Genomic DNA, 22,428 nt, shown 5'->3' on the forward strand with positions numbered 1-22,428 from the left:
CAATTGTATGACTAACGAATCAGGAGATAAACTAATTTGAAAATGTAAAGTTTGGCCAGATGGTGGCGCTAGAATAAGGGTCATGGGGTGACGGGTCCTTCCTCTGCCGGTCATGAATGTGCACAATGTATTTGAAAAGATTAAATAGAAAATTATTAGAAAGTTACCACGTTCACAGTTGAGGTGGCGCCATAATAGCTGTTGTACGTGCAGATAATGAGGGAGAAGCAGCGGTGTCTTCTGGGTAGAAAACAGGTGGAGTTTCCAGAATTCGCCTCTAATGGTGCGGTAGTTGTGCGGTAGTTGTGCGGTAGTTGTGAGACCGCATTGGCTGTACTGTGTGGATAGCGACGCCCCCCTCCATAGCTTTTTAATCTCTATGGGTCAGGTTCAAAGAAGACATTCCTGCTCCCATGACACACACACACACACACACATGCGCGCACACACACACAGACTACAGTGATTTGTCACAGTAGCCTATCTCTGCCCTATATTATAGCTATGGATACCAGTGTTGCGATGCTCATATCAACACTGGTTGCACGCACGCTAATGACGCCACGTGCACGCGCGCTCCCAGGCGCATGCGCATAAATGTTCCCTCGCATAAGGACAGACTAAAGACAGTGCCTAATTGCCTCTACGAATGGAATGTAACACCTGACGACCGGCGCTATTGATATGCAAAGTAGCCAGGTGGGTACTGCGAGTTGGCGCATCAGTCGAGTGCAGCGCATTCCTGTGTGCACGCATGTGCACATCCGTGCGTGTGCGTGCACGCGCTTCTGCTCACAAAACTTTGGTTGCACGGACCTCGTCCCATGAGCAACGCATCACTGATGGAGACAATACTATGGTCATTTGACAGTGACTTTCTTCCGTTGAACATGCAAAAAAGAGATAATAATTTGGCGCAACTTATGGATTGAGTGTGCTAGATGCGTTTCGAAGTGGTTTAAGTGTAACCCTTAAGGTTTCAAAGGGTGGGCGATACTGCCACGTAGCAGGATGCGGCCGGTATTGCACTTTGGCGATCTCAGAATAATTTCCTATGGTAACACCGAGGTCAGTGGATGAATAATGAATACAAATATTGAATAAAAGAAAAAACTATCCAAACACGTAATATTACGTCGATGGCACTGAAAGTGTTAAGAATCATACACAAACAAATAAACACACGCACAGCCTATGTACAAAAAATAAATAAACAGGGGAGGAGTAGGGGGGGGTGAAAGTATGTGTATGTGTGTGTGAGTGTGAGTGTGAGTGTGTGTGTGTGTGTGTGTGTGTGTGTGTGTGTGTGTGTGTGTGTGTGTGTGTGTGTGTGTGTGTGTGTGTGTGTGTGTGTCTGTGTGTGTGTGTGTGTGTGTGTGTGCGTGCGTGCATGTGTATGCAAACAGATGCTTGTGTCATAGGTGCGAGTATGAAGATGAATGAGTGCTTGTATGTTGTGTGTGAGAGGGTGTATGCAAGTGTGAAACTGGGGTATGTATCATCAGCAAGAGCAGGAGGGATCTAAAGAGCGTGTTGAGTATATTCTTGAAGGCAGTCAGTGAAGTAAGTGTCTTGAATAGCGTTCCAGTCATAAGCTGCTGCAAAGTGAAACGAGTTTCTTGTAAATTAACTGTATTTATATAGAGCCTTTATTCAAAGCTTTACAACTTATTCTTCACATTCACCCATTCACTCACACATTCAGACGTCTGACGGTGGAGGCGACCATGCAAGGTGACGACCTGCTCATCGGGAGCAGTTAGGCCATTAAGTGTCTTTGCTCCCAGACACTTCAACATGCTGCCGGGAAGAGCTGGAGTCTAACCGGATGACCGCTCTACCTCCTGAGCCACTGTCACCCCTGCAAATCTCTCAAGGACAGCATGATCTTGGAGCTTTGCAGTAGACTCGTTCAGTAGTTCAGACAAACTATAAACGTGTTCATGGACTTATAAATATATAATGTCCATGGAGTTACCCTGTCCCTGACGAAGCAGACTCTCCTGTGGTGCAGCACAACCTGGCAGGACAGGAGGGAGAGGTCTGTCCCATCTGTTAGTATCATCCTACCTCAAACCTCAAGCCACTGTTATATAGCGTACTTGGCCATCGCGTCCCGCTCTTAAGCCATTCCGAGATATACCTCATCTCATGTACCTACTGTACACCATCAATGAAAAACAAATACACCCATCACCTGCTGGGCTCCGCCCCTATAGAGGCGTACTCTATAAGACATTAGGCATGGTCACCAAACACTCTTCCTCTATTTCGTTTCCATCATAGCGGTCGCAAAGCGCCCTATGTAAACTAGTGCTATGAAAAGATTAGAGAAATTGCGTAATGTTGAATGTTTACCGGAGGTTTGCTTACCCCTGGAATCTTCGGGGCATGTTTCAGCGACACGTCGGGCCTATTCTGATGTTTCCTCGCCTGGTGGCAGCAGATCAAGGAGCAGCGTGCAAGGTTTGGCTATCGAGCCGGCTTGTACACAGGTAGGCCCTGTGTCAACAGGCATTAATGCTGGGTTGTTTTGTTACACAACCATGTTGTGTGTCGGCGCCAGGGGCGGGATGGTTTGGTGAACGTTTCACTGCAGTGGACGGGTTTCACTGCAGTGGACGGGTTCCAAGCGGTCCTGGAAGCATGCTGCTAAACAACTACTACTAACACTAAATGCTAATGCTATTGCTAAATGCTAACACTACTGCTACGCTGTTCTAATGTCTCCGCCGTGGGATGTTGCCGTTTTCCCTCCTCTTGCCCGGTTCATCAATGAAGGTCAGTCGGTAGCTAATGTGGGGGTTTTGCTGAGTCCTATTTTACCCTTTTTACGGGTAAATGGGTTGACAACAGGGTGTGCCGTGGCTAGGTAGCCTAGCCAGGTAGCGTTAATCCTGTGCCCCGGCAGGGTTTTGAACGGTGTTCCCACCCGGAAGCCGATGCTTGAAGCTCGGCGGGTGGCAGTAGAGCTATACTACTGCAGGATGGGACTTAGCGGCGGCCCGTGTTGTGGCTCAGCTGACTGTTTTCTGTCCATAGTAGCGTTGAACGCTATGCTATAGTAGTGTAGTGGGCTACTGTTTTGTTCTGTCTCTCTGCTACGAGAATGTCTGTCTATGCTACAGCTTTCTCTCCTTTCAACCATTCATGCTGACGGTCAATCGGTGTCTATTGGGGGAGTAGTGCGGGGGGGGGCTTTGTTTACCTTTTTGGGTAAATGGGCTAAGGCCTAGGGCTGGTGTGCTGTTGTGAATATTATGAATGAATGCGGGACTGGTTCTCTCTGGTCCGCCTCCCCTTAACGTTGTGTACATGGGCTTGCTCATTCTACAGTATTTTCGTGGTGTTAGTTATTTTATTCATTAACCCCTTCATGGTGGAAATGTGCTTCTTTTGTTGCCCGTCCCCTTTTATGTCAGATAGTGCAAAGTTTAGTTTTATGTCATCTTGACTATTGCTCTGCGATGTGGTCATCTGCTGCCAGTGGTGACCTCAGGAAGCTCCAGGTGGTCCAGAACAGGGCAGCACGGTTGGTACTGGGCTGCTCACTAAGGTCTAATGTGAGCCGTATGCATGCCCGCCTCTCTTGGCTTAACGTTGAAAATAGATTGTCTTTTAATATACTTGTGCTGTTCAAGTTGGTCATGAGCAGTAAGACTCCTGTTTTTATACATAATCAGATTGTTTTTAGTAATACTGTGCACGAGCATTACACTAGAGGTTCCAGTAGTGGGCAGCTTGAATTGCCAGGTCCTAGAACCAGCGCTCTGGGGAGATCTTTTATTTTTAGAGCATTAACTCTGTGGAATGGCCTGCCTCGGAACCTCTGCTGCATTTACAGTAGATTCACTTTTAAAAAGAATCTTAAATAGTTTTTAAATTGTTTTTAACACTGTAAAGTAATTTTTTGTTTTTGTTTTACACTAATGTAATTTTAGCTATATTAATTGTTACAGTAGGTTCATTATGCATTGTGTGTACTGACTTTTAATAATTTTGTTTTTTGCAATAGTGATTGTTTTTGTGTGTTTTTTTGTGTGTGGACCCCAGGAAGACTAGCTGGTTGCTATCGCACCAGCTAATGGGGATCCCTAATAAAATCAAATCAAATCAAATGGAGGTTGCTTTTTGCAACCACCACTGGTGCTCCGTGTTAACATCAGTCCTTTGCTTTTGACATATTGAAACAGTGCCCCGCCCGGCCGACACCATGAGGTGGGTTGGCCTGGCGAGTGGCTGGTGGGCTGCTAAAGCCTGTACCGCCACGGTATAGAATTGGCAGCGATTAGTAACTGTGTTCGAATTGCAGTTTTTTCTATAAAAAAAATGGTGTCTGGTGGCGGGGCCTTGAGGGCCAGCCGACGTCGACACATCGCGCGAGGTTGTTGACGTTATTAGCTTTGACCTAGCCGCAAGCTATAACCGCTCAGGGTTCCCCTCTCCGCAGGGGATTTTGGTCTTCTACTGGAGCGCGGGCGGTATTGTCCTAGGCCCCACACCGCCTCACACCGCGCAGCCAGAAGAAGAGAGAGCACGGCCTCGTCAGCGGCGATGACGAGGCCCTCGACAGGCGGCCATGTTTTCCCCCGCCAGAGGTATCCTGGGCGTTGAATCGACAGGTGTCCACAAGGCCGACAGCCTTGGCGGCCGAGGGATCGGCCATGTTGGATGGGCTCGGCTTGAACAACAAGCCGTCGACGTCCTGCAGCGAGCAGCCCGCTCTCCGATCACTCCCTCCCCCAACACCAGTGGAAAAAGGGGGCTCTGATTGTTTCCTTTGGCTGCAGGCCGTGTGCCTTCGTTGAAGCGCGGGCGGCCCCACTTTTCGCTTCTCATGGGGACAGGGGCTGACACCCAGTTGATGGCTGAGCCTGGGTCTGTCCGTGAGAATGTTGTGCTGTCAAGCGGCTCCCACACCATAAGCTGTGTTGGTTGAGCCTGGTGTTACATCTGTCAACTATAAGTGTTGTCAGCAGGGGGGCTCGAAACCTTTTGAGGCACACAGTGCGGGCTTCCCCGGCCTCGCCTTCGCCAGGCCAGGTATCATGTTGGTGCCTCCCACTCCTGAAAGATTGGCAGTGGTCTCGCAGGCACGCGTGATTTGGGTGGTAGTAATATCACTGCAGGGCTACGGTGTGTAGGAACCCATGGGGTCCTCACGCCTTGCATGTCCGGCTGCAGAACAACTCCTCAGCATGTTCTGGAGGGGTGTTCAGTGGGGGGGCTTTTGTCACCTAGATTGATGTCAGCTTCCCCCGTATCAAACCGGCCCTTTCTGTTGGGGTCCCCCCTTGGGTGCGATTGCCTCGTGGGTGGTGTCAGGTTCCGACCCGACTCCACAGAACGCTCTGCTCGCAAGGGTCCAGGGTTGGCTACGCACAGCGGGTGGGACCGGGCCGACTATCTACAGTTCCTGGCGGACCTGCGCCACATGGCGGCGGGTGTGTTGGGAGTGTCATCACATATGACTACGGCAGTACCATATGTCGAGGTGGATGGAGAGAACGCTGAGGCGGGGACTTGTGTTTACACAACCCCACCCGTTTTCGGGTTTGGTACAGACCCTATTGTCAGGGTCACCAGCAGTGACAGCTCTGATCAACGAGATCCAATCTCTGTGGACGAAGCAAGCCATCGTCGTGGCGTTCTCCTCCCGGTGTTCTCTGGTGCCTGAGAAATCGGGAGGGGGGGGTGTCAGACCCATGCTGGACCTGTCCCATGGGAAGGTTCAGCATTTTTTGGATCGTCTCCTACCTGTTGAACACTGTCAGGTGGGGGTCTGGTTCTCCTCCATAGACCTGTAGGATGCGTATTCGCATCTCCGATCTTCCATCCTAGGGCTTACCTACGCTTCCTTTGCAGGGTTAGCGTATGAGTACCAGAGGCTGCCGTTCGGTTTTCTCTGGCTCCCCGCATCTTCACCAAGTGCGTGGAGGCCGCACTGGGGCCTCTGTGTCGTCAGGGGTTACGAAGTGTATTCTGCCCTGACGACGTTCTGGTCCTTCGCGGTCAAGGTGGATCGTCGGGTCTCATACCAGGCAGGTCCCTACCAGCCTGGGGTTTGCTGTAGACTGGAAGTAGAGTACTCCTCTTCCCAGTCAACGGTTGGAGTGCTATGGGAATCCCTCTTAGAGCGTGTTGTCGACACGCTCGGGAGGTTCCGTCCTAGGACGGTTACGGCGCTGTCTCACGTCACGTTTTCACCGACGCCTCCCTCGCTGGAGACGCGTCGGGCCAACGCAGTAGGGGGCAGCTGGCAAACCATGCTGCCCGGTCTGCGCTACGTTCAATGTGTTGGTATTGAAAGCGGTCCTTCTGGTCCTCAAACGGTGTTGATCAGGACGGACAATACGACGTCAGTGTCGTATATCGACAGACAGGGAGGAGTACGCTCCCCCCGTCTGCACCGGGCGGCGGGCGGCTGGCTATGGGCGTCCTCCATCTGCGCGGCCTGAGGGCTTCCCACATCCCCGGCAGGGTGAATGTGGGTACAGGTGTACTGTCGCGGGGCGGTCCTCATCCTGACGGGTGGGGATTACGTCCGGACATAGCCAGGCAGGTCTGGGACCGATGCCGTGCCGCCTGGGATTATTTCCCCGTACATCTGTTAGGTCAGTTGTTGGGACGGGTACGTTGAGGAGCGCAGGTCCTTGATCCTGATTGCGCCGGACCGGGGCGCAGCTGTGTGGTACCCGGTCCTGATCCAGCTACTGGTAGCTCCGCCATGGCCTATTCCTTGGTCGGCAAAGGCTCTCACTCAAGCACACAGGTCGCTGTTCAGCACCCAGTGTTGTGCCAACACCTGATGGTTGGCTGGTGAGAGGGTAAGTCTGGAGAGGATGGACCCTTCTGTGGTTGATACCATCCGGAATGCGCATGCTCCCTCCACTGTCGCGCTTACGCAGGCAGATGGCGTATGTTCCAAGAGTGGTGTAAGGGGGGGGCAGGGACCGGTGTCCTGCCCCCTGGATACTGTCCTTGTTACCTCCAGTCTCTCCTTGATAGACTGTCGGCTTTATGCAGCAGCTATATCCTCTTGTCATGAGGGATTTGAGGGTGATGTTTTGTTCAGCCACCCTCTTGTGAAGTGTTTCCTGCTTGGCGACTGATGCGTTAAGCCGGTAAAACGCTCTTTGGCTCCGAGTTGGGATCTTCAATTGGTCCTCGGTCGGTTGTCCTTGGCCCCGTTTGAGCCTCTTGAGCAAGCGCCGTTGGAACAGCTGTCGTTCAAGACCGCGTTCTTGCTGGCCGTCACCTCCGCGTGCTTTGTGCTCTCTCGGTACGACCAGAGTGCCTGTCTTTCGTTCCGATTGCGGTGCCACTCTGCGGCCTAATCCTGCCTTCGTGCCTAAAAATATCCGGAGTTCCTTTCGCTCCAGGGATATTGTGGTTCAGGCGTTTCATCCACCTCCTCATGCTAGTGAGTTGGAAGCGGGCCTTCACCTGTCATGTCCGGTCCGTGCTTGTGGATTTACCTCAGCCGTACTCAGGGCCTCAGGGCTACCGATCAGCTTTTTGTCTGTTACGGTGGTTCTCGTGCCGGTCCCATTGGTTGTGCGAGGGCATTGCCCTCTGCTACACGTTGGCCGGGCTGGAGGGGCCTCGGTGGAGGACATCTGTGCTGCAGCTTCATGGTCCTCCCCGGGTCCCTTCGTAAGGTTTTACCTCATGGACATGACCGGGGGTTCTGTCTCCCAGGCGGTTCTGGGGTCTGTGGCCTTTCCTGCTTCCCGTCCTTTGGTAGGGTAGCAGGGGTGTGTGGGTGTGGGCCACAGTGTGTTGGGTCACACGTGGTTCCGCCTGTGCTGTGTGTTCAAGGGGTTCTAGTTCCCTCTTGCTCGCACTCGGGTGGAGTTGACTTCATTAGGAAGGATGGGGTGACGGGACTCCCCAACCCCTTGATGTGGGCTTACGGGTCCTCAGGGGGTGCATCTGTCGGGCCTCGCGTCCGCTCTACCCCATATCTCGGAATGGCTTAAGAGCGGGACGCGATGGCCAAGTACGCTATATAACGACAGGTTATGTATATAACCTAGTTATATGAGTACTGGCTAAGCGTCCCGCTCTTAAGCGGCCCTGAGTTCCCTTGAGGAATCTTTTCCTGGAAACAGGTTTTTTGCGAGGAAGAGTGTTTGGTGACCATGCCTAATGTCTTATAGAGTACGCCTCTATAGGGGCGGAGCCCGGCAGGTGATGGGTGTATTTGTTTTTCGTTGATGGTGTACAGTAGGTACATGAGATGAGGTATATCTCGGAATGGCTTAATAGCGGGACGCTTAGCCAGTACTCACCAAGAGGTCTATCTACATGTCTGTCAGTATCTTCCTACCTCAAACCTCAAGCCACTGTTATATTATCATACTGTCATCGCGTCTCGCTCTTGCCATAATGAGATAACTCTTATCTCCCAGCACCTACTGTGCTCATGAACAAACAATTTGCACCCATGCACGTGACCAGGCCACGCCCCGGTGTCCTCCTATAAGACGCCGGACATGGTCATACTCTACCTTCCTCGGGAAAAACCACTAGGCAGCCTGTTGTTCAGTACAGCAGCGCTACTGGTTTGTGGGCTGTCGCCTTATCCCCGGGTCATAGTATCAAGCTGGCTATATGGCTCTGGCTAACATTACCCCGCTAACGTTAGCATTATGTCTACTGTCATGCATGTAAAAGAGTTTTGGGAACGAGTAAAATGTGCAGGTCCTCTTCTCAGACCTGTGGGGCAAAGCACTGCACACGCATCATGCCGGCTAGCGAGCTACACGTCGCGGCATGTTGATACGATAGTAGCCCCCTCGGATAGCACTCGGTGCATCAGTCACGAAAGGGGCTACCACGATAGCTATTAGCTAACTAACGTTACAAGCTCAAACACCTTATAACTACTACTATTGTCGTGTCCATAAGTTCCCTGTCAGAATGCTTGTGAGGACAAAGGTATACAAAGAGGAGAGAACCATTTTAAATCGGGCCATGTTAGGAGTTTCGAGAATGCTGGCTACCAAGCTAGCTAACTTAGCTACTAACGTTATAAACACAATTATGTACAACGACACAATGATTTACATTATTACAAATATGGTAACATGGTTGTGGCTTTTACAAATAGTGGTTAGCTTTAGAGATGAATGGCTATGATCACGGAGCAATAGTGTTAGGTGAAACAGATACTAGCTCCTCGGCTAGTAGTAACAAGAAGGCTCTGCTTCAGGCTGCCACTACCTGCCTGTGATTCTCAGCGCCCCCTGCTGCCCTGTACCTGGTGTGACATCATCATTAAGATGACACACGCACGCTATGAAACATGGATTAAAATATGCATGTGTGGAGGTTGTGGTTTGGTCGATAAAATGTTTGATAAAAACGCTAAAACTTAGACACCACCACATCCCTGTGCTGTATCCCAGAATACTACATCAGTATACCCTCTCTATCTGTTGCAGTTCTGCAAACATGCTATATCCCAGAATACTACATCTGTATACCCTCTTCTATCTGTTGCAGTTCTGCAAACATGCTATATCCCAGAATACTACATCTGTATACCCTCTTCTATCTGTTGCAGTTCTGTGAACATGTTATATCCCCGAATACTACATCTGTATACCCTCTCTATCTGTTGCAGTTCTTTGAACATGTTATATCCCAGAATACTACATCTGTATACCCTCTCTATCTGTTGCAGTTCTGTGGCTGATGTGCACTGCGTCACTACCATACAGTATGTCGTTCCCATAAAGCCTGTAGGGAGACGAGACCAGGACGTCATGACTGTGGACATGATGTTCTATAATGACCAGTAACACACTGTCACACCCTCTCTCACTCACTCTATCTCTCTCACTCACTCTATCTCTCTCACTCACTCTATCTCACTATCTCTCTCTACTTCTCACTATCTCTCTCTACTTCTCTCACTCACTCTATTTCTCTATCCCTCTCTCACTCACTCTATCTCTATCTCTCTCACTCACTCTATCTCTCTCACTCTCTCTCTCTACTTTCACTCACTCTATCTCTCTCTCTACTTCTTTCACTCACTCTATCTCTCTATCCCTCTCTCACCCACTCTATCTCTCTCACTCTATCTATCTCTCTCACTCACTATATCTCTCTCACTCACTATATCTCTCTACCTCTCTCTCTACTTCTTTCACTCCCTCTATCTCTCTATCCCTCTCACTCACTATACCTCTCTATCGCTTTCACTCACTCCATCTTTCTACCTCTCTCTCTCTACTTCTTTAACTCACTCTATCTCTCTATGTCTCTCTCACTCACTAATTCTCCCTCTATGTCTCTCTATCCCTATCTCACTCTCTGCTCTCTATAGAGTGAGAGAGAAAGAGCGGGAGGGAGAGTCTCTGTGCGTGAGTGTAAGAAAGAGTGAGAGAGAGGGAGAGCGACAGAGATACAGTGTCATGATCTCACAGGAAGTTGAAAGACAAAATTGGCAGCGTCCGTCTTTTTTATTGTTTTGTTTTGTTTAACCCTTTCACTGCCACACGACAAAAGGTTAACCCTTTCACAACCACACTACAGAAGGTTAACCTTTCACTACCACACTACAGGTTAACTTTTCACTACCAAACTACAGACGGATAACCGTCTGTAGTGTGGTAGTGAAAGGGTTAACCTTCTGTAGTGTGGTAGTGAAAGGGTTAACAAAGACATACATCCATCCAACAGAAAGTATACCAAATATAACAACAAATACTAACACAAAATAAAGACATTAAAACAACATTGTAGCCTGTAATATAGCAACATAGATCAACATTAAATTGTGAAATATTAACCTCAGAAAAAAATAGATAGCAAGAGCTGACATATAAACCATGTTATGTTTTAAAAAATTCATGAAAAAAAGACAATTGCAAGTTATCTTGTAAGGGAAATGCTTTAGATATCGTCATATTATGTATCATTCAATGTCCCAACGCTGAGCTTTGGATATGTTTTTTTCAGCGTCCTAGCCTAGCAACATAATGTGAACAGGGAAAGTGTCATGCCTGTGATCCGTCACTAGGGGCAGAGTGGCTAACCATGAGCACTGATTGACTGACAGTGAATTTGGTAGCAGTGGATGGTCTAAGACCAGGGCCCTCATTTATCAATGCTGCGTACGCACAGATATGTGCGTAAACCATGCGATAATTTCTAAGCAAAGTGTGGGATTTATCAATATGAACATGTGCTTGAGATTGTGCGTAGCTTTGACTGTGCGTACATGGCACCAAGTGGTAGAATAGGAAAACTGCAACAGACGGAATAAGCTTTCATGCATTCGAGTTTCAACACCGACGTGTTCGGTATGACTCATAATTAATTATAGTTACTTGTAAAATAGAGACATGAGTGTAATTATTGTCAAATCATATAAATAGCATTTGGAATAGGTCTTTCCCAATGAATGCAGCATGGTTTATCTTGCGTTATCGGAATACTTCTCACGGGGTGCGTTCCGCGGGGAGCGTGCGAGATAGGGCAGTCTATTTGCAGAGAGAACATAATATTAAGTAGTCCGCTATCCAGCGTGATATTGGAGATGGATCGAGCAATAGACTGTACCCATGTAGCTGTCAAAGCTCAATCAAACAACAAATTCAGTTATGTGAATAGAAAGGGATTCCACTCAAGCAATGTACTATAATCTTCTATGCGCATTTGGCTGATAAATGTAATTGCTGGTGGCCGGGAGGAACGCACGACTCATTCAGGTCTAATTGTATTTAATTAAATTGTAATGTTATTACTGGGGTATCTGTAATTAAAATATCACTTAAATGCAGGTGATCAGGGTTATCCATTGAAGCCATATAGTTAATGACTCTGACCAACCCAACGACCCAACAGGAGCGCAATTATAATGGGCTCACGCTCGCACAAGAGCCATTGTAGTCATTGTTGGCCTGCTGAAAGTTTGGTGCTCGTTTGGCACGGGGGGGCAGACGCAGAACACCCACATCCAAACACTGCAGCAATTCAGTCAAGAGGATCATACAGCAGTTTATAAGTCTCCCCTGGCAAGGTCTTAATCTAACTTAAAAAAAAACGAAACGAAAAAAGGCATTTATTTTCCAGTATGATTATCACAATGACTCAAACGCAAGCGCAAAATTGTGGTTACGATTTGTTATCCTCCATTGGGTTGCACGGGCAGCAATTTGCCTCAGTGACTCATTAATTTCAGTCATTACAGTGCAAATGTCGGATCCGCTTGTCATTTATTTCTGTCAATGTGGTGGTCCTGTAGGACTGCGTCAGTCAACACCCTTGGCTCCCGGCGCACAAATATTTAAAATCATATGATTAAATATTGTTGTTTTTTTATCCACTTTTTCTCCTTATTTTTCAATTTTTCTCCCATCCCAATTTCGTATCGCCAATTATTTTCCCTTCAATTCTCCCCTCCCCTATCTTGAATGTTGCTAGACTATGCCTCCCACTGGTCGGCTGTAGTGAGGATAGAAGCCTTGCATCACGTGTCCCCTCCGGTACACGAGCAGGCAGCCTGTCGCATCTTTTCACCAGACAGCGCGGTCTCCTAAGGGGGCTTTCACACTCAGCCTTTTGTATCGAATCACCGTCCCGGAGCACGGGGGGCAGTGTTCTCACTCACCACTTTTGGGGTGCGAAGCGGCGCTGAATCGTTTCACCCCCCGCTGAACGGGATCAGCTGGCAGAGGTGGTCTCGGGGTCGGTCCCGGGAGAACGGGGGGTGTGGCTTTGCGAGCTTGTACCTTTTCACGGGCGTGGCGCCTGGTGCTGACATAACGTCATACATTTTGTTTGCCATTGCTATGTCTATACATTGTTCGAATGCATTTATTTCTATTAGACCAGTGGTGCCCAACTAGTCGGCCGTGGTCAACCAGTAGATCGCTCAAAACGCTCAAAAGCGGACTCTACAACACCATCCATTCGTGATAAAATGGGGTGGGTTATATTGACAATGCTTGACAACAGAGGTTCAAATATAACTTCATATTTATTGGCAATTTGTTCATTTTATATCAACATCCAGAGTCCGCAGTCATGTTAAGACATTCCCGTTTACATTTTCGGTCGACCAGTAGATCAATGACATTCAATATAATCGATGCGAGCAATGTTACTAGTATGTTGCATGTAGTAACGTTAGCGTTAGCCGTTAGCTTAGCGTTATTGTTAACCCTGCAAAACGATCAAAAGCGGACTCTACAACAGAGTTCCATTCGTGAGAAAAGGGGGGTGGGTTATATTGACAAGGCTTGACAACAGAGGTTCAAATATAACTTCATATTTATTAGTTATTTGTTTCTTTATATCAACATCCATTCTCCAGTCTCCGTGTTAACACGTCCTGTGTTTACATTTCGAGCGTGACATCATCGACTACGGCAAGCTTACAAGCTCAAAACGCAAACCGTAAACAAAACCCAGAGCGCACCCAGACTGAAGTGTGTACACAAACTAGAGGGGGAAGAGGGGGGGGGGGGGGGGGGGGGAGTTCGGCACGGAACTCGGAATGAGGACGGCACGGAGCTGATTTCGACCCCGATGTTGAGTGAGAAAGCCCCCTTAGTGGCGAGGAGTAACGCGTGGGAGGCTCACGCTGCCCCCGATACTTCCTAACTCTGCTGTACAGGCGTCACCCAACCGACCTGTAGGAGTCGCTGTCCACAACGTCCAATCCCCACCCATCGACTTTCCACCCGCTACCTCTGCCAATTGAGATAGTATGACGACTGGCCCAAGCCGCAGGCAATGCTGACTCCGGGAGTCGAGACCGCAGCCTCTTGCATTGGTGATGAGCGCAATCTCCGCTACGCCACCCAGCTGCTCCATGATTAAATAATGTTTAAAATAAAAAGCTAAATACTATTATTTGGTGTGTCATGTTTACAAATAAGATTGTTTACAACAAAATGCTTTCTACCATCAATTTGTTGGTTAGATGACCTCCATGATCAATCTCGCTCTCAGTGAAGTTTCTCATCGCTTCCACAGGCAGCTGTGAAAAGGGGCAATCATGCACCTGAAAGTAAGGTTTAAAAATACCGGAATTGCAAGCTGTTGCAAATATTGTGGGGTTTGATTGAGCAAGGTTTGCCTTCATCAAACTGATACAGGGTCAGTTTAAGGGTCGGCTGGAAGCAGATTAGGCCCTTATTTCCCTGATTGATCTTAATTGTTAATCAGTTAATATCACAAAGCATCCGAACATACAATACTCTCTCTCTCTCATTCCTTCTCTTTCTCTCTCCATTTGTCCGACCATCTCTCTCTTTATCCCTTTATCCACCCTCTACTCTTTCCTCCTCCCTCTCTCTGCCTACCCATACACTCTCTCTCTCTCTCTCTCTCTCTCTCTCTCTCTCTCTCTCTCTCTCTCTCTCTCTCTCTCTCTCTCTCTTCCTTCTCTTTCTCTCTCCCTTTGTCCTACCATATCTCTCTTTATCCCTTTATCCACCCTCCACTCTCTCCTACACTCTCTCTCTCTCTCTCTAATTCCTTGTATGCTACTGTTTCAGGAGGGTATTAAGGAGACAGTCAGGCGTGACCTTCCCACTGTCCTCCTCCTCATGTTGGATATAATGGACCATGTGGTGAGCTTGGACGTCCCAGGATTGAGACATATTTAGACTCTGATAAATGTTGACAGGACGACCTTCTTCACTGGGACACACTGCAGGTTTTCTGCTCTTCTCTCTCTCTCTTTGTCTATCTCGCTCTCTACCTCTCTCTCTGTCTATCTCTCTCTACCTCTCTCTCTTTCTTTCTCTCTCTCTATCTATCTCTCTCTACCTCTCTCTTTTTCCCCCTCTTTCTCTCTCCCTCTCTTTCTATCTCTCTCTACCTCTCTCTTTCTTTCTCTCTCTCTGTCTATCTCTCTCTACCTTTCTCTCTTTCTTTCTTTCTCTCTCTCTCCCTCTCTTTCTGTCTCTCTCCCTCAATTCTCTCTCTCTGTCTATCTATCTCTCTCTACCTCTCTCTTTCTCTCTTTCTTTCTTTCTTTCTTTCTTTCTTTCTTTCTTTCTTTCTTTCTTTCTTTCTTTCTTTCTTTCTTTCTTTCTTTCTTTCTTTCTTTCTTTCTTTCTTTCGCTTTCTTTCTTTCTTCTTTCGCTCTCTCTCTCCCTCTCTTCCTGTCTCTCTCTCTGTCTCTCTCCCTCGATTCTCTCTCTCTCTCTCTCAAACCTGTTGTGGGAGGAGACATTCATAGGAGGTGTTATTCGATCATGAACTGGTCTACAGCCGTCTTGGCTGTGAAACTCTGCCTGTGACTGTGGTTAAAAGAGAGAGCCAGTGGTAGTTTCAGTTGTTGCTGGGGAGCCGTGTCTGACTGCATCCTGTGGACTCGGACTCGCACATCACTGCTGCCAGTGATGATGATGATGATGGTGGCAAGAGTCGGAAGCGATCGCTCCCTTTAGTAAGAGAGTGTCATGATCATGTAGGTGTGTGTCCTCTTCAGCTCTCCAGTCCTGTATCAGCGTTCTGCCATCATGTGCTGTTTGCTCCGCCTGACCTGAGCCACTGTTTCCCCAAGGAGTCGGATTGGTACCATAATCTCAGACCCCGGGGGAGGGGGTGCAGTCGTAATATCAGAACTGCCTGGATGCCACGTACACGCGTGTTCCCGCTCACACGCGCGCACGTGCATACATGTTCCCTCGCATGTGCACAGACCAGCTCAAGCAAACCCCCCACAGGGCTTGTATTTTGGTCTTGTACTTCTCTTTCTTTGTTATGCTATGCAAAGACTAGGTGATAAGTGCCGGGTACTTGGCGCACGGCGCGAAGTAGAGTGAAAGATGTAAACGCATTTTTGTGTGCACATCCGTGCGCACACTTCTGCTCAGCGAACTGCTAGGACGGCGTGGTACAGAGTGGTACCACCACTGCATCACTGCCCCGGGGGAGGGTCTCACCAGCAGGGCAAGTCAGGTTTTAGAGCCCCTAATGTGTACTACACTTACCTTAACACTCACTTTAGACACTTTAACACTACATTATATTTTGTATCTATTTATTAGAGATTTGCACTACATTCATACCTCATTTGCACCTTGCCTTAAAAAGTGTGTGTGCCTCATTGTCTGCATGTGTACCTCATTGTCTGCATTTTTACTTCATTGTACTTAGATTGTACTTAGGTTGTACTTTAGTTTGTATATTGTATTGTATATTGTAGTGTTATTCCTCTTTTACTTACTTGTTTACTGTATGAAGCACATTCTCAGGGGCTCGTACAGAACCAAGCATTTCACTGTAAAGTACATACCTTATATGTGGGGAAAAAAGAAAAACTTGAACTTGAAACTTGAAACTATGGGTGCCTAGTGTAGAGCCCCTAGTAGTGTGGGCTTTGGACTTGCTGTGGAATTGTATGTGAGTGCATATACGGGTGTTGTGCTGCATCTGCATCTTATAAGTGTTGAATATTGTTCCTGAGTGCTGCGCTACGTCTCTCACCTGTTTGAAAAGGTTCACCACATGATTGTTAGGGACACCAGTATGGGGTCATGTTGGTTGTTGACACCAGTATGGGGTCATGTTGGTTGTTGACACCAGTATGGGGTCATGTTGGTTGTTGACACCAGTATGGGGTCATGTTGGTTGTTGACACCAGTACGGGGTCATGTTGGTTGTTGACACCAGTACGGGGTCATGTTGGTTGTTGACACCAGTATGGGGTCATGTTGGTTGTTGTCACCAGTATGGGGTCATGTTGGTTGTTGACACCAGTATGGGGTCATGTTGGTTGTTGACACCAGTATGGGGTCATGTTGGTTGTTGACACCAGTATGGGGTCATGTTGGTTGTTGACACCAGTATGGGGTCATGTTGGTTGTTGACACCAGTATGGGGTCATGTTGGTTGTTGTCACCAATATGGGGTCATGTTGGTTGTTGACACCAGTATGGGGTCATGTTGGTTGTTGACACCAGTATGGGGTCATGTTTGGTTGTTGACACCAGGGCCCTGTTTCATGTACGTGGTTCAACTAAGTCGATCAACATGTCCATTATCCAGCTTCAGTTAACCCGATGTTCAAAGCCGGGATTTTCCTGTTTCACAAAGGAGGATTCAGTCTCGTTAACTCAAGCCAGACTTGAGAGTCAGGCTCAAGTCAGGCTAGATGCGCGCTCCCGTTTTAGGTGGAAAGCCAGCACGTATCGATGGCAGAGACCCTGATTCTCAACGGCATTGATTGATTAATTGATTTAAGACTTTATTGACAGATTGCAATAGGCTCAATCGCCTCGCCGACAAGTTAAATGCGTTATCTATAGGCTAATTCTAAGTCCCTCATTACCTCAATCAATCAGATTATATTTCTTTAAACTTGCCTGCTGGATTGAATAATCAAATGAGATCTTGCTAGCGAAAATTATTAGTTAACTGTTATACAGAATTACGATACGGCTCTCTTACCCATTGATTGATGTATAGTCAATCTTTTACTTATCTTCTCTGTGGTGTAACGGGTTCTTCTTTTGACTTTCACACGGACGACCGGGGTTCAAGGCCCTAGTCTTTTCCTTCTTTTTGCAATATAGGAATAATTCAATTTGGTGCACGTTGAGAGCTATATAAAGAATGACATCCTCAATGCATGTAGATTTATAATATTTTAACTTAAAACCAGGCTACTTTGGCGTATAATCATTAATATTATATTCAAAAAAATCATATTGGAAACACGGGGATTTGAACCCCGGTCGCTGAATTGGCAGGCATGAGCACTACCGCTGGGCCACTGGGCCAGATGGGATAAATTCATTGTTTATACATTAATGAACGAGAGACCCGTGTTTAGAATATCCGTTGTTTTGAATGAAGTTTATCTCTTTATCCTCATTCATTAATGTGACGTCAACGGCTCATTCAATTTCTCAAATCCGTCAAACAGCGCATCTCATCAGACATCTTAATCCCAGTTACAATTAAAATAACCACATCATGTGTACATCGCACGAGCGAGCGCCACCGTCGCCACGGTATATATAACGTGCATTATTTAGGACAAAGTGAATTTAATATCAGCATTTTGGGTCTATTTTACATTTCAAAAGCCCCCTCTGGAAGAATGGAGCACAAAAACGTAATTCAGAATGGTATAATGCAGATCGTAGACTGTGGGAATAGTTTCAGGAAACGGGCTGTCACTTCTTTGCGGGGGCGTGGCGATAGTTCAGGCTAACTTGAACTTGAACTCTGCTTTCGAGCAGGCTCAAACTTTTGGATATGTTGTCATGGTGATTTGGGAAATCCAGGTACATGAAATCGGAAAGTCAGGCTAACCCAGTTATCCAGCTAAAGTTATCCGGCTAACTCGGTTATCCCGGTACATGGAACGGGGCCCAGTATGGGGTCATGTTGGTTGTTGACACCAGTATGGGGTCATGTTGGTTGTTGACACCAGTATGGGGTCATGTTGGTTGTTGACACCAGTATGGGGTCATGTTGGTTGTTGACACCAGTATGGGGTCATGTTGGTTGTTGACACCAGTATGGGGTCATGTTTGGTTGTTGACACCAGTATGGGGTCATGTTGGTTGTTGACACCAGTATGGGGTCATGTTGGTTGTTAGACACCAGTATGGGGTCATGTTGGTTGTTAGACACCAGTATGGGGTCATGTTGGTTGTTAGACCAGCACACCACAGCTAAAAAAAATTATATAATGTGTGTCCCCTGACTGATGTGTGTAATTTGGTAAATAAAGTCTGGTTTGGAGGTGTTTCTGATCATAGACTCACAGCCGACATTTTGTGGTGAAACACATCTGTACCCTCCTCACCTCTTCCTCTCCTATCCTCCCTCCTCCTGCTCCTCTCTCCCTCAACCCCCTCTTCTCTCCTCCTCAGCCTCCTCCTCTACTCTTCTTCCTCCTCCTCTTCCTCCTCCTCCCACTCATACCACTCTGTGACATCAAATATTCAACATACTGACCATTACCCCTCATAACCCCCACAGCCATCAAAACACACACACATGCGCGCACGCACACGCACGCGCACGCGCACGCACACACACACACACACACACACACACACACACACACACACACACACACACACACACACACACACACACACACACACACACACACACACACACACACACACACACACACATATATACACACACATACAGACACACACACATATACACACACATACAGACACACACACATATACACACACACACATACACACACACACACATACACACACACACACACACACACACACACACACACACACACACATATACACACATACAGACACACACACATATACACACACACACATACACACACACACACACACACACACACACACACACACACACACATACACACACACACACATACAGACACGCACATGCACCTGCTACTATTCCTGTGTTGAGGATGAATCACTTTAAGGTGTGAATCTACAAATACAGTCTGTTACCTGAGAAAGTCCCTGTGTCACATTTACTTTAGACAGGGTGTGTGTGTGTGTGTGTGTGTGTGCATGTGTTTGTGTGTGTGTGCATATGCGTGTATGTGTATGTGTGTGTGTATTTGTATGTGTGTACTGTGAACTGTGAACTCAGCTGTTTGCAGCTATAGCAGTGTCAGACTCAATTCTATTCTCATATTCCCCAAAGCACCCACACACATACACACACTGTTACACACACACACACACATACACACACAAACAGACCCTCATATCTTTCCCCTCCCTTCTTCCTTCACATCGTCCCCCCTTTCTTTCTCTTCTCCTTATTTCCTCTTCCTCATTCATTCAGACACTCTGTGTCTGTCTCTCTCTGCCTTTCTCTCTGTGTGTGTGTGTGTGTGTGTGTGTGTGTGTGTGTGTGTGTGTGTGTGTGTGTGTGTGTGTGTGTGTGTGTGTGTGTGTGTGTGTGTGTGTGTGTGTGTGTGTGTGTGTGTGTGTGTGTGTGTGTGTGTGTATGTGTGTGTGTGTGTATGTGTCTCTCTTTCTCTTTCTTTCTCCCATCCCCCATTCTCTAATGTCATGTCCCGTTTAGGATACCTCTCCTCTCTCTTTCTCTCTCTCACTCTCTTTATCATTCCATTCTTCCCTATTTCATCTCTTCTCTCCCTCTCTCCCTCCCCTTCCTCCCCTCCACCGTTCTCTCCTTCATCCTTGTATGGCTCTATCTCTCTCTCTCTCTCCATCTCTCTTTCTCTTTCTCCCTCCCCCTCATTTTATGTCTATCTCTCTCTACCTCTCCATGGTCCCTGGGGAAATAAGGAGAGGCTCTGCTGTCAGTCCTATGTCTACTGTTGGGGTAAAGAGAGAGAGAGAGAGAGAGAGAGAGAGAGAGAGAGAGAGAGAGAGAGAGAGAGAGAGAGAGAGAGAGAGAGAGAGAGAGAGAGAGAGAGAGAGAGAGAGAGAGAGGGAGAGAGAGAGAGAGTGTGTGTGTGTGTGTGTGTGTGTGTGTGTGTGTGTGTGTGTGTGTGTGTGTGTGTGTGTGTGTGTGTGTGTGTGTGTGTGTGTGTGTGTGTGTGTGTGTGACTCACCAAACACGTCCTCTGTATCTTCCATCATGGTAGACATACAGTAGTGTTGCAGGTACTGTTTGAAAAAGAGAGGGGGGGGGGGGGGGGGGGCATAAAGTGGGGGGGGGGGGGGGGGGGTGAAAGAGAGAGAGATATAAAAGTTTGACTAAATATGACGTCATCATCTCTCTGACATCTCCTGTTTCAGATAACATTAAGAAAATATTTGGTCTTGGGGGGTCCTGGGGTTGGAGTGGGGGATGACATTTATTTTGTGGTGTCTGTAGTAATATAATAAAACATTTAATTTAGATTTTTGCGTCTGTATTTATATTTTTTGTTATTCTATTGTCATTATTGTTATTGTTAGTATTATTATTGTCCTGTGAAGTCATGTCTATTATTATTGTTTTGTTTTATATTTCATGTAAAAAAAGAAGAAAAGAAAAAGGATTTTTGCTCTGCCACATACAGCACCCCTCTCCTCTTCCTCCTCCCTCTCTTCTCCTCTTCTTCCCTCCTCCCATCCCCAATTCTCTTTCCTCCGTCTCTCTCTCTCCCTCTCTCTAAGCCTCTCCTCCGTGGGGCCCGAGGCTGCTCCCCAGGCAGTGCAGGACCGAGGCCAAGAGAATCGAGAAGGATACCAGTCATCCAAACTGCGCTCTCCTCTCCCTGCTGAGGTCAGACTAATTCTACTGCAACCTTGTGCTCATCCCTCCAAGCCGCCCAGGTTCTAAACGAATAATAATAATAATAATGACTTGGATTTATATAGCGCTCTTCATGAGACCCAGAGCGCTTCACAGAGTCCATTATTCGTTCATACACAGTCATACTGGTGGTGGTAAGCTACAATTGCAGCCAGAGCTGCCCTGAGGCAGACTCACGGAAGCGTGGCGAATAATCATCGCCTACGGCCCCTCCGACCACCACTAACATTCATTCACATGCATACACATTCATACGAGGCAAGTAGGTTAAGTGTCTTGCCCAAGGACACAACGGCAGTGGGATGGACATGGGCTTGAGCGGGATTCCTCGTCAGGCTGCACATCACCCACTGACTGCATCATACAGCCATCATTCATCTGCACAACATTCGTTTGCACAACTGCTAATTTGCACTACTCTACTACTAATACTAATACATTTAATTTGTAGTGCACTTTACATTTGGAACCAAATCTCAAAGTGCTACAGGGTAAAACATAGGCTTTAAAAACATAGGCAATTAAAAAAACAAGGCATAAAAACCAAAAGAAAAAAGGAATAAAACACAAAGACATGTGTAAAAGGTTAAAATTAAGAAAAAGCTTTTGTGAAGAGGTACGTTTTTAGTCCTCTTTCAAAATAATCAGTGGTCTGTCTCAGGTAGTCAGGGAGGGCATTCCACAGGCAGCCGAGCAGAAGGCCCGGTCGGCCATGGTGCGGAGCTTGGTCCTGCGGAGACGGAGGCGATTGGTGTTGGCAGAGCGAAGGTTACGAGTGGAGGGTTCTGGGGTGAGGAGATCTTTGAGGTAGGGGGAGGGGGGGGGGGGGGGGGGGGCATTTCCGTGGATGCACTGATGGGTTTTGTATTCAGTCTGGGCGGTGTTGGGGAGCCAGTGAAGTGAGTGGAGGATGGGTGTGATGTGGTCGTACTTACGCACTCTCACCAGGATCCTAGCAGCGCTGTTCTGTATGTATTGAGCCTCTGGAGGCTCTTGCTAGGAATCCCTCTACTCTACTACTCTACTCTAAAAATGTGTTATTCATATAATGTAGTTCTATGAAAAGGTCTTTACATGTGGGTGAAGTTAGATCGTTTGAACATGTTTATTTAAGCAGGGGAGAATTTTTATTTATTTTTTATAATTAATGAATAATTAATAATGCAAATGCAAAGGATCAAGACCTCAGTCAATCAGCTAGAG

The 22,428-nt window shown here is 47.3% G+C and overlaps 1 protein-coding gene across 1 annotated transcript in view; it reads right to left on the reverse strand.

The window, feature by feature from the left end:
- Window positions 1–20,573, reverse strand: part of samd14 (sterile alpha motif domain containing 14) — a gene marked incomplete at both ends in the record, with an annotated part of 61,035 nt that extends 40,462 nt beyond the window's left edge. Inside the window, 1 exon segment of the mRNA XM_084329244.1 lies at window positions 20,537–20,573. Coding sequence (XP_084185370.1) covers window positions 20,537–20,573 — 37 coding nt within the window.
- Between the last annotated feature and the right edge of the window lie 1,855 nt (window positions 20,574–22,428).

Source organism: Notolepis coatsorum, assembly GCF_963971535.1.
Source record: "Notolepis coatsorum genome assembly, chromosome: 14".
Lineage (NCBI taxonomy): Eukaryota > Metazoa > Chordata > Actinopteri > Aulopiformes > Paralepididae > Notolepis > Notolepis coatsorum.